Here is an 11,734-nt window from a genome sequence, read left to right as displayed (position 1 = left end):
AATATAATGAATGGCAATGCAAGCACACAGTTAAGCAGGAGTCAATTCTTGAAAGAAATGCACAAAAACCAGTGGAAAAAAAATAATAATATGAGAATTGAATTTCCCCCCAAAATGGTCCAGCTGCACTACATAACACTTTCATACATGGCTCCAATTCAGTTGTTAACAGACCTAAGATTACAGAAAGCTTTGTAACAAAGCCAGAATTCTGCAGATTATCTCAAGTTACCCAATTCTGGAAAGTGCCACCTTGATTCATGATGGCCTGGGGCATCACAAGGCTGAACTGTTGGCTGTAATTGTGTGTTAAGCCAGAAGGATAGATAAATAATTTAGTGAATATTAACTGCTGGAGTAATATCTTTTTAGGCTTTGGTAAAATATATGGGCTACGCTACAGATAATCCATATTATGATCCTCGGATTTGATTGCATTTCTGCTTGACTTTGTTTTTGCTAATGTGTCATCATACAGACTACCTTCCCACACTTTACATTTTACTTACATAATGTGTTTAGTAATAAGGATTTCTTGCAAATGTTAATGGAGTTGTAAAGTCCCAGTGGATGTTATCCTGTTATAACATCAGCATCGTAATAGGAATACATACTAGAGTTGGTAATATCAAAGGTTACTTGGAAAAATCCCTTTTTGTGTAGTGAGCGCTGCCTTCCATCTGCCCATCACTTTCATCAACTTCCTGGATTCCCAGTGTGCTTTGCATCTCTTTCCCTGCAATCTCGATTTCGCAAGATTACATATCCCATCATGCATTGCGTCCAGCAAGCAATGATAATGTTACATTGTGCGCATTTTCTGTGTTTACTATGAGAGAGGGGGAAAGAGCTGAGTTGTAGTTTTGGACAACAGGCATACTTACAGGGCTATTCACAAAAGGGTGAAGAGTTTGGGGAAGGCAGGAGAAGTGAACAATCTATGACAACATAGCTGAACTGGAAAGTGAGCTGAATTGGAGAATGTTTCCAAATCAGCTATGTTGGCCTAGATTGTTCACTTCTCCTGCCTTCTCCAAACTCTTCACCCTTTGTGAATAACCCTGTTAGAGTCAAATCCAGAAATAGCTGCACTCCAAGGGTCTTCACCGAGGAGAAATATCTTTATTTATGTAGCAAATACATACTGTATCTCCTCGCACATGACCTCTAACACGTTTCACCATTCCAGCTTACTCATAGAGATAGCATAATAGAACCATAAATAAAGATTTTTGATCTTTGATGAAGGCCCTTGGAGTGCGGCTATTTATGGATTTAGTTGCTATAAGCGGTGGCACACTTGTTTGCCTGCACCTGGGATGCAATCACAGTGTGAGCCGGTTCTGGAATTCGAGTGGTGTTTGCTGTGGATTACCTAAGGCAGTGATGGCTCATGTTTTTGAGCCTGAGTGACCAAACTGCAACACAAAATCAATTTATTTATGTCAAATTGCCAACACTAAAAATAAGTATTTTTTTATTTATTTTTTGCAGTTTTTAATTTTGTATTTATCTTATTATCTTTTACTTTTTCATGTTTAATAGTTTGTATTGATTTTATATATTTTTTACATTTTTATCACTTTTTATATTACATTTTATTTCTTCTTATTTAAAATTTTAATTGATTATTTTTACTTTTTATAAATTCGTATTTTTTTAAATATGTTTTACTTTTTTTCACTTAACTTTGTTGCCATTACACAGGGACTAACAAGCCCCTGTTTGATAGCATTTGGAGGCGACAGGACATCTTTGTGTAACCTGTCACCTTCAATTCAGGAGTAGCACAGCACTGTGACAGCTGAGATGGGAAGGCTGTGAGTACATTGGTCCTGTCTCACTGTTCACACGGAGCAGAGTGGATAAGGCATGTTATGGTCCATATTGTGTTTACACAAGATTTGACTTAGCACTATTAAAAGTGATTTATTGCTGCGGTGGTGCAGCAATTTTAAGCTGATGTTCTAAAAACTTGTTAACAAAAAAAAGTTAAACCGCATCTGAACCCAAAACCAAAAATATAAAATATTGCAAATTAACTGCCCTTATAGTAATGTGGTGGTTTCAATTGTTTTCTTATTTTAGGCTTTTGTTCCTTTATTTTCACCTGGTGGTTTGGCCAGTAATAAACTTCCTGTCTTATGGTGGTTCCACTCTATGGAGGAGCAACAGAGTCACCCTTGGACAGCGGCATTATAACCCTGTGGGGAGGGTGGTGTTAGATGCTCTAGCAGATTTAGATGGACGTAACTAACAAATTAAAGCAGAACTCCAGCTAACACTTTTCATGCAGTTACAGCAAGGTTTTTTTTCTGTTTGGGATAAATGTTTTACATTAATGAATAAAAGCCAACCATTGTAAGCACCCCTGTCACTGTTAAATGATTTGTCTCAACCCTCTATCTGACTCTTTTGCTGGACAGCTTGGCCTGCAGCTTGAATATGAAGATAAAAAAGCCCCAAAAATAAAACTAATGGAGCAAGCACATCTGAGGACAGGCAAGCTGCAATATAATAATTTTTTTCAGGTTTAGATACGCCCATTGTACATGGCACACAAAGAACTGTGACCACCAGAACAAATCAATTTGCATAATATGTAGCAACTTCAAAAAGGGTCATTTACATTTGATAGATTTTTCAGTCTTTGGGGATCCTCTAGCCTCATACGCTGGTAAATTGCTCATACTGGTAATTAACGGGCACACATCTTTAAACCTGTATTGTAGTAATTGATATGATAACCTTGAATTTTGCATTCAGACAATAACAATTATAGAAACAGAATATTAAAAAGCAAATGCAGCCTTACCTATACTAAGGCTGGTGTATTTTTTCAAAATAACCATAGATGTATAGTTCGTCTCATTCCTAATAATTTGATATAGTTCGTCTCATTCCTAATAATTTGGTATAGTTCTTCTCATTTCTTAATTTTGTCACTTGAGAATATAGGGATGTAAAAATCACACTTTAAGCTTTATTTATTTACACAGTTAAGAAAACAAGTCGTTAAGGTCAAATCTTTGGTATTTCTAGTTAACGTGGTTCAGAAAATAGTAGCCCCCCCAAAAAAAAAAAATTAAGTCCAAGCATTATTATGGTATCCAGTGGATGACAGTTGGATTAATTCCTTGGATCAAACCATTCCATCACTATCCTTCAATAATTATTGCTGTGGATACAATTAGTTGTAAGTTGTAAGGAAAGCATTTTAAGACCATGCTATTGATTTTTCCATTATTATGTCATGCAACATGGCATTCAAATAACCAGTCTTACTGAAGAGAACAATTTCTTGTTCTGCTAATGAAACAGGATTTCTGCTGAATGAGAAATATTGATACCATGTAAAATTGGTTAACTGTTTTCAAGTTCAAGCCATTTTATTATATGGTGGGGAAGGGTAAAGACTCAATTAACGTTTTATTGTTGTCTGTATTCTTGATTACCTACTGGTATCAAACAGAACACGTAAGGATAAGTATGGGTAGATCTGCATAACAAGGACACAGGCAGTAATAAAAACATATATTCTAGCAGAGTGAACCTCCGTTAGGAATTTATTGCTGTCTTTGTACCCAATGGGCAGATTTTATGTACTGTCCAAGTGTCAGGTGCCAGAACAGAAAATAAATATCTTCTATGGGGAGACAGACAATACATAAATCCTGACATAAAAATCTTCTAAAAAAATGTGGGTGGCCACTTTTGGTTTTTATCTCTATGACACCAGGAAAAAGGGAAATGGGAGTCACCGGATAGGAAGGCTCAATGAGCAATAACAATATGACAGGGGTATTAACTCTTCAATGGCTTACTAAAATGGCTTACTAGTAAGCTCCTATCTGTAGTCATAAATGTCAGGCCTTGTATATCTACCTAAAATGATATATACTAGTATATATAGATATATGACTTTGTGTAGCTATGTTCTATCAAAAAACACAAAGCAGAAAAAACCATTAGCCCAAAATACAGAAATAATTTCGGTTTAACATCTGTAATTTTAAATACGGACTAAATGGTACAACAATAATTCTAGTTGTATAAAAACACAACTATAAACAAAATTGATCACGGTTGTCACCACACTTAGAAAGAATACCCTTTAGACAGATTTTTTTTTTTTTAACTCTATACGGTAAATAGGAATGGGGAATATATGTGTCTTAAAGCTGAACACCTGCAAGGTTCTGGACAGGAAAATCATAATCTGACTGCCTATACATTCTTTAACCTGTCATCATTACTTTCATACTCTGGGTGTGAAACACCTCAATAAACTCTCTCTTTGGAAAAGAGCCGAGGGTTGCTCATGCTGAGTTATGTGGTGCTGGTAGATGTGGATTGCCAAAGAAGTGGATTACCTAACAGACATCAATTACTTCTCAATTATATATCACATATGTTTTTGTTATATGATTATATGAAGCAGTTTTAGAAAATAATGTAAATAGCAACACTTTAGCACAAATCGTACATTCACATTGTTTTTGAAAAACAAACATTTACAGGGTTATTAACAAAAGGGTGAAGAGTTTGAGTGAAGAGTTTGGAGAAGTCAGAAGTGAACAATCCAGGACAACATAGCAGCTAGCTGATATGGAAAAATTCACCAATTCAGCTCACTTTCCAGTTCAGCTATGTTGTCCTAGATTGTTCCCTTCTCCTGCCTTCTCCAAACTCTTCACCCTTTTGTAAATAATCCTTTTAGTTTGGCTGTTACTTTAATTATACAATTTTATTTTGTTAAATGTTATCTTATTGTTGTGTTATCTGTTCTAGGGAAAACCATATGTTTTTGACCGAGTGTTTCCTCCAAATACCACTCAGGAGCAAGTCTACCATGCCTGTGCCATGCAAATTGTTAAAGGTAAATGTTTTATCCTGTTATTATTATTAAGCAATTTATGTAATTATTTATATAGCTAAATTAAGCTGAACTATAATTACTTATATGACTAAAGGGAGAAACATTGGGCTTCTGATCAGATCAGCCTGAAAAAACCTCAGACAGACCTGATTGGACCACCTGTCTGAAAGGGCTCTTAACAGCTAACTAGCTTCTGTCTGCATAAAAATTGTTCAATGTAAAACCTGTCTCTATTTCTGTTTATGATAGTGGTACTCTTAAGTGACATGTCTTCTCCTACTTTGCAGATGTGCTGGCTGGATACAATGGGACCATCTTTGCTTATGGGCAGACCGCCTCCGGGAAGACCCACACCATGGAGGTAAGTGTAGGAAGTATACCGGGCAGCTAGTTTGAAGGAAGATTTGGCTTCTTATATTCTATATACATTGTCAGATGGCAATACAAAATATACCATTCTCCATCTGCAGGTGGCACTGCAGATCCCTTTGATATTCAGTCCTCAGTCCCAATTAAAACAAACCTTCATATTTTTCCCTGAAAGACTACTAAGTTTTCACTCATTGGTATACTGGCTTGTTCAAGTGAACCTGTAGTCCATTTTAAACTTTTAAAAGTATATGTCTTGTCTAGGACTAGATATAGGGTTGCCACCTTTTCTTCAAGCGAAACCCGAACACTCTAGCGACACACAAATTTTTTTTGGCGAGAATGAGTCATGGCTTATTCATATGTAAATAGCGCCACCCATTCGTATGTAAATATCACAGTTGAGACTATTTTCAGTGGGGGGCCAGTAGCCCCGATCTTAATTTTGGTTGCCCCTGTCTGCCTGCCTGACATCTTGTGCCCGGGTTTCTGCTGCCATGAAACCCTGACACAGCATTCAAAACCCGAACTGTCCGGGTGAATCCTGGACAGGTGGTAACCCTAACTAGATACCTTCTATTACCTTTATTAGAAAGAAAAGCCTTTTCTTCGCTCTCCACTGATTAACTATCACTTCGTTATGGGGCCTGACTTTTCACAATGGCCATGAAGTCACAGAAGGTCAGGCCACAAAGTGCACTACAAGGGAAAAAAAAGGTTTGATCCTCACCTTGTACAGCAAGGTTCCATACTTGGGTTAACCAAGGGGGGCCTGGCTCCCTATATGGCCATACTGAAGAGTGAGAATTAATTTCAGCTTTAGTGGTTCTTCATAAAAAATATTAAAATATACCGGTATACTGTTTATAGAACATTTTAAAAAAATGAAAGTGTAAATGCTCTTAAAGTGCATTCAGTGAAATACAAAAAAAACTGAAGTATCTTCAGAAAAGAATATAAGTTATAGTAATAGAAATACATTACAACAAGCATGATGAAATGTACCAGCTAAATAAAAAAAAAGTTAACAAATATGGTAAAAAGGTAGAAAGGCTTTACCTACCTTTAATAGTAAGCACCTCCAACTGCCTGCAGATTGCATTCCCCTGTACAGTTCCTGGGCTTCCCAAAACCTGGGCCATTTGTTTATGCTTTAGCAACCAGCTTTCATGGTCTCTGGCTTTGTCAACACGCATTGTTCCCCTTACAGAGAAGGGCCCGCAGTAGCACATGTGAAGGGACAGTGTAGCAGCCATGAAAGCTGTAAATATTAGAGGAGCCTGGGTTTTAAGGGTGCCCAGGGCCACTATGTGAATCCAGAGCTGGCATGCAGACACTTGATGACTATTTATTTTAAGGGTAAGTGAGACTAGTGATTAAACTGCACATGTCTTATATTACTTTGATAATGGAAAATATGTGCCCCTTATAAAAAGACGTTAAATTCCCTTTCAAACCTGCGGTTCTCATAACTTGTCTTCAGGGTAAGCTTCATGATCCCCAGATGATGGGAATAATACCAAGAATTGCCAGAGATATCTTCAACCACATCTACTCCATGGATGAAAACCTGGAATTCCATATCAAGGTAAGGTGTCAGTTTGCATCGTGGGATCACGCAAATGTTATTTTTTTCATTCACTTTCTTTTACTAAGGGCTGGTGGAGACAAATAAGCGGCTTTTCACTGTATAGTTTGACCACACATTTTTTTTCTATCATCAGTAAAAATACAGTGATCTCAGATAAGCTTATTTACATATTGTCAAAAAAATCTAGCCTACTCAGGATAAAAAAGCCATGAACAATTTGTAAAAAAGATGATCCCATACATGTAAATGCAGTATATGGGTTAGCATGCATTAGTATGTGTTGTGCTGACATGTGTCTACATACAGTACATGCAAATAAAACAGTACATTACTGGATTGCTGCTTAGGAAGAGGTAAACATTGGAGCGTGCGTCAATGTTAGCACACAAATGAATATAAACGTACATTAGATCCATTCACAATGAAAAGATTTGACATTGAAGTGCAATTGCACGTAAACCTATTGTTTGCTAGTTTTGGCTAGAGTGCCAAAGTGTAACCCCACTCTGAACAGTTTAGTTTGGGACTTAGGGGTCTATTCACAAAGCTGCCGAGTGAACAACCAACCCGAAGTGAAGTGAGCCGAACACTGTTCGGCTATTCACTTCAGGCTTGTACGGCTGATTTCAGCCGTATATCGGCTGAAATCAGCCGTACATCGGGTGGCTTCTGGTCGGCCAAACATGCTCAGCATGTTCAGCCGACCCGAAGTGCAGAAGGAGTTCGACTGAGCCGATCCAACACTCAGCCGATCTGGCATTCGGCTCAGCTATTCTGCTTGGTACCTCTGTGGTGCCGAGCAGAATAGAAAAACAGTTAAAAAAGTAGAAAAAACAAAAATAGAAAACGATTGGGCGGAGCTAGCAGTGACAGCTAGCTCCGCCCAACTGTTTTCTATTGGCCGGGACCAGCTGTCATTAGAATTAGAGCTTGTCATCCTAATGATAGAACAGCGTCTGCTGGTTACCTGGTAAACAGCAGATGCTGTTCTGTCATTAAGATGAGAGCTTAGCAGAGTCGGCTTTCATATCACTGTTGGCTCTCCTAAGCTCTCGTCGTAATGACACATGGGCGCCCCTGGTTACATGGTAACCAGGGATGCCCATGTGTCATTACACACTAAGAACACGTCGGCGCTGCAGCTCTGCCGGGTTCTCAGTGTACTGAGGAGCCGCAGTGTAATGACAGAAGGCGTCCCTGGTTACCAGGTATCCAGGGACGCCTTCTATCATTACACACAGTGATTTTACCGCAGCTCAGACGGGTCATCAGTGTAATGATAGAACGGCATCTCTGGTTACCTGGTAACCAGGGATGCTGATCTCTCTGCAAGTGGCCGGAGCCAGCCGTGAGATGACGGCTGGCTCCGCCCAGCTGTCAGAAGCAGGCTGCCAGGCTCAGTCGAGCCTGAAGCATATGCCTTCGGCTCGACTGAGCCCCTCGGCCAACTTCGGGGGCTGTACGGGCTAAAGTGAATAGGCCGTACAGCAGCCCTGAACCGAAAGGGTCCTGGGACGGAAGCTACCCGAAGGATCAGCCGAAGCTACGGCTAGATCCTTCAGTAGCTTTGTGAATAGACCCCTTAGTGTTCTTCAAATAAGGCAAAGCCCAACAAAGCAAGCAGAACTTATCTAAGGTAGATGTTGAGATTAAAGCTGGCTCTACACGTTACAATCCTATTGTACTGTCTACTAAGCTTAGATTGATCAGAACAAAAATACAAATAACTTATATCAGAATGTAATAAAATTGATTTATCCATTACAGTAGAATTAGTTATGCCTATAGGTGTATTGGACAGATATTGACCCCAGAAAAAGTAACAATGCTTAATGTGAAGAGATATCAGTTTTTGATGGGTTTTTAAACAGAAGAATAAACTTATACTGATCTAAGGGTAAGTTGTCCATTTTTAATAAACACTTTTTATTATCCATCAGTCTACCAGTTTAGATTTCTGTATAATTCTATCTAAAAATAACAGATTGTACACTCAAATTATAATGTGGGTGATCAGCAATCCTGTTTACATAAGTAAATGTACAGAAAAACTTTGATGGTTACATGCACTGGAATAATTTTTTTTTTTTATCAAAGTGCCCTGAAAACAAAAATGATTATCAAAGTACTTACTCGTGTCCTTGCCTTGTGTTTTTGAGCTTTTCTCTTCATGAAGGGATTTAAAAAAAAACCAGACACTGTTGTGAACCTACACAATGCAGAATTTATTGGATTACAAAAAATCAGAAGGGAAATTAGGGGAATTTATTGATCTTAGCACAACTGCAGTGTTCAGTGCATACGCAAACAAATTACGACCTTGCACTCACTATGCTGGTTCTTTTTATTGGGGTAAGTATAATAATCTCATGTATTTCGTACCTCCTGGCACACTTCCTCAAAAGTAGTAGAGTCTGATCAACTGTTGTATGTGCTTTTTAGCATTAGTAGTTCACTGATTTATATCACTGGTTGCCTGGATTTAATTTTTAATAGGAAGTTTGTAGAACCATCACACCATGTAATTCACATTTTTTTATTGTCTTGTTTTTCCAGGTTTCCTATTTTGAGATCTACCTGGATAAAATTAGAGATCTGCTAGATGGTAAGTAGCTCATACCTGCAACGTTTGCAAGTAGACCTAAATATGCTTCCAAGCTGTTAGGTGGCTGACTGGCAGTATAGTATAGGTGGTTAAAATGTCAGCGCTGATCAATACAGGGGTGTCCTATAACAGAATGTAGGAATAGCTGTTCGGGTAAGAGGCATGGGGGGTCATTTATTAACAGCAAATAGCCTGTTCACTTTGTAAGGGAATTTGCACTTTGTAGGGGAATTTTCCTTTATTTTAGTGAATGTGGTTAAAATTCACGGTGAAAAATAGCCAATCGCTTGAGAGGAAATTTTTTTTTAAAAACAGTATTTTTGCTTGCACAAGATTGGATGATGGATTTTCAACAGAGCTTCATCTCATTCACTAAGCTAAGGGTAAGTTCACTTGCAGATTGGATGGCGTATTTGCCTTAAGTAAATCAACCACATTGTATTAATATAGGTCATATTTGGGGCTTGTTTATAAAATTGGTCTTTAAACTTAGGTGTCTATCTATAAATGTTTTCACACAAGATCTACAAAACTTTCACCCAAGATTTACACATTTTTATTCTGATTGAATCCTACCTGAAAGCTATGTAAATGTTGTGTGAAAAACAATATGTAAATAGACCCCTATAAATTTTGCAACATAAGAATAACGGGAAAACACAGCAGTGGGATATTGCTTGGCAGACAATTATCAATATTTTTAATTTTGTTTTGCAAGCTTTGTACTTATAGTTTGCATATTTTGATTGGGACAGTACAACATTTCTGAAAACTGGTGACAGTGCTATATGCATCAATTACATCATCCACCAAGCTTTAGCAATCTTTTTTGCAGTGTAGGTTGTAGGGCTCGTATGGGTAACAATTGCTATTTTTCACTAATATTATCTATTGCTGTTCGTCTCATTTGGTAAGAATATTTTATTGGCTGAGGATGAATCTTTTTGAAAAGACATGGTCACCATGGGTTCGCCATTATTCACCCTCAGACTTTGGCAACCGCCTGCTCATCCTCTAAAATAGGGGCTCTGTGAGCACTTTGAGGGTTTCTTATGGGCTGAACTGTTCCCCTTGCTACAGACCCCCCTACCTCCCTTAACACTTTCTTTCCATACCCACTACTTTCCTCACTCACTGTCTGTACTTTGTTGCTCTCCATTTCCAAATGCCCAGCAAAACCCAACCTAACACAGAATTACAATGTAAACATGAGATTTTTTTGAAATGCACCAATACTGATGCATTACAGCTGATAGATGATATTAGGTGATAGCTGTCTGCCTTTTTGAAATGTTTATCAGTAGGGCTGCAGAAATTAACAATGAATTCCTCGATTAATCGTAAATTTTTTTGATCGATTAAAATGTTTTTGATCGGTACTCACCTCTCCGCCGGCTTCCGGGAGTTCCGTCGGAGATCCGGCGACGTCACGGACATCGACGTCACCGCACTCCTCCCCCCTTCCCCAAGTGGCTCTGTGGGCTAACGAAGGGAAGAGGGGAGGAGTCCGGTGACGGCTAACGAAGGGAAAGGGGGAGGAGTCTGGTGACGTCGATGTCCGTAACGTCACCGGACTCCTCCCCCTTTCCCTTCGTTAGCCGTCGAGAGACTAACGAGGGTAGAGGAGGAAATCCAGCAGCAGGTCTTATTGGCTCACAGCGGTCATACAACTGCTTAAAAAAAAAAAAAATCAGTGTGCTTTACAAATGTGCCCTTTTGTATACTGAGCTTAGGGTAACGGGAGGACGCTAGTTTGTGTCCTCCCGTTACCCTAAGGAGAACTATGGGGAAAAACACTGACCCCATAGTTCTCCTTTAAGTTAGTAAAACTTTGTTTATTTAATGGGAAGGGAAGGGAAGTTGTCTGGTCTGTATTTTATGAATGCAGGCACAATGTGACATAAACACTAAGGTGTGCTGAGAGGAACAAAACAAAATGATCCAAAGTTGTCAAAGGAACAGGAGGTGAGGAAAAATCTTCCAATGGGGAAACTGGTTAAATGGGAAAACTGTCACCTCATTTTGGGGATATCTCCTCTTAATTCCTGCATGTCTCTGGGACAGGAAATAAAGGGAAATCTTCTAAATGGGACACAGGCAACATTAAGAAAGAAAAAAAAACCTGATGTCACTACCCTACTCTATCCAAAACTAAAAAAAGAAATGTTTTGGCCGTACAGTGAGATAAAACATATACCTTTATTGGCTGAAGAGGCATATGTTCACAATCCCAACAAATTCTTTGTGTGGCCCTGTCCCCATTACCAATGTTACTTAGACAAGAATTCTG

General features: G+C 38.6%; 1 protein-coding gene across 1 annotated transcript in view; it reads left to right on the top strand.

Annotated features, from left to right (window-relative positions):
* The window catches only part of KIF5A (kinesin family member 5A), a 125,353-nt gene that overhangs the window by 47,608 nt on the left and 66,011 nt on the right, over positions 1-11,734 (top strand). Inside the window, exons 2-5 of the mRNA XM_018569717.1 lie at positions 4,792-4,879; positions 5,167-5,240; positions 6,732-6,836; positions 9,396-9,444. Of these exons, the coding sequence (XP_018425219.1) occupies positions 4,792-4,879; positions 5,167-5,240; positions 6,732-6,836; positions 9,396-9,444 (316 nt within the window). The remainder of the gene's footprint in view (positions 1-4,791; positions 4,880-5,166; positions 5,241-6,731; positions 6,837-9,395; positions 9,445-11,734) is intronic.

This window comes from Nanorana parkeri, unplaced genomic scaffold, assembly GCF_000935625.1.
Source record: "Nanorana parkeri isolate BGI_ZX_2015 unplaced genomic scaffold, ASM93562v1 scaffold35, whole genome shotgun sequence".
Lineage (NCBI taxonomy): Eukaryota > Metazoa > Chordata > Amphibia > Anura > Dicroglossidae > Nanorana > Nanorana parkeri.
Note: the sequence above shows the minus strand (reverse complement) of the source record. Positions and strands in the feature narration are given on the sequence as shown.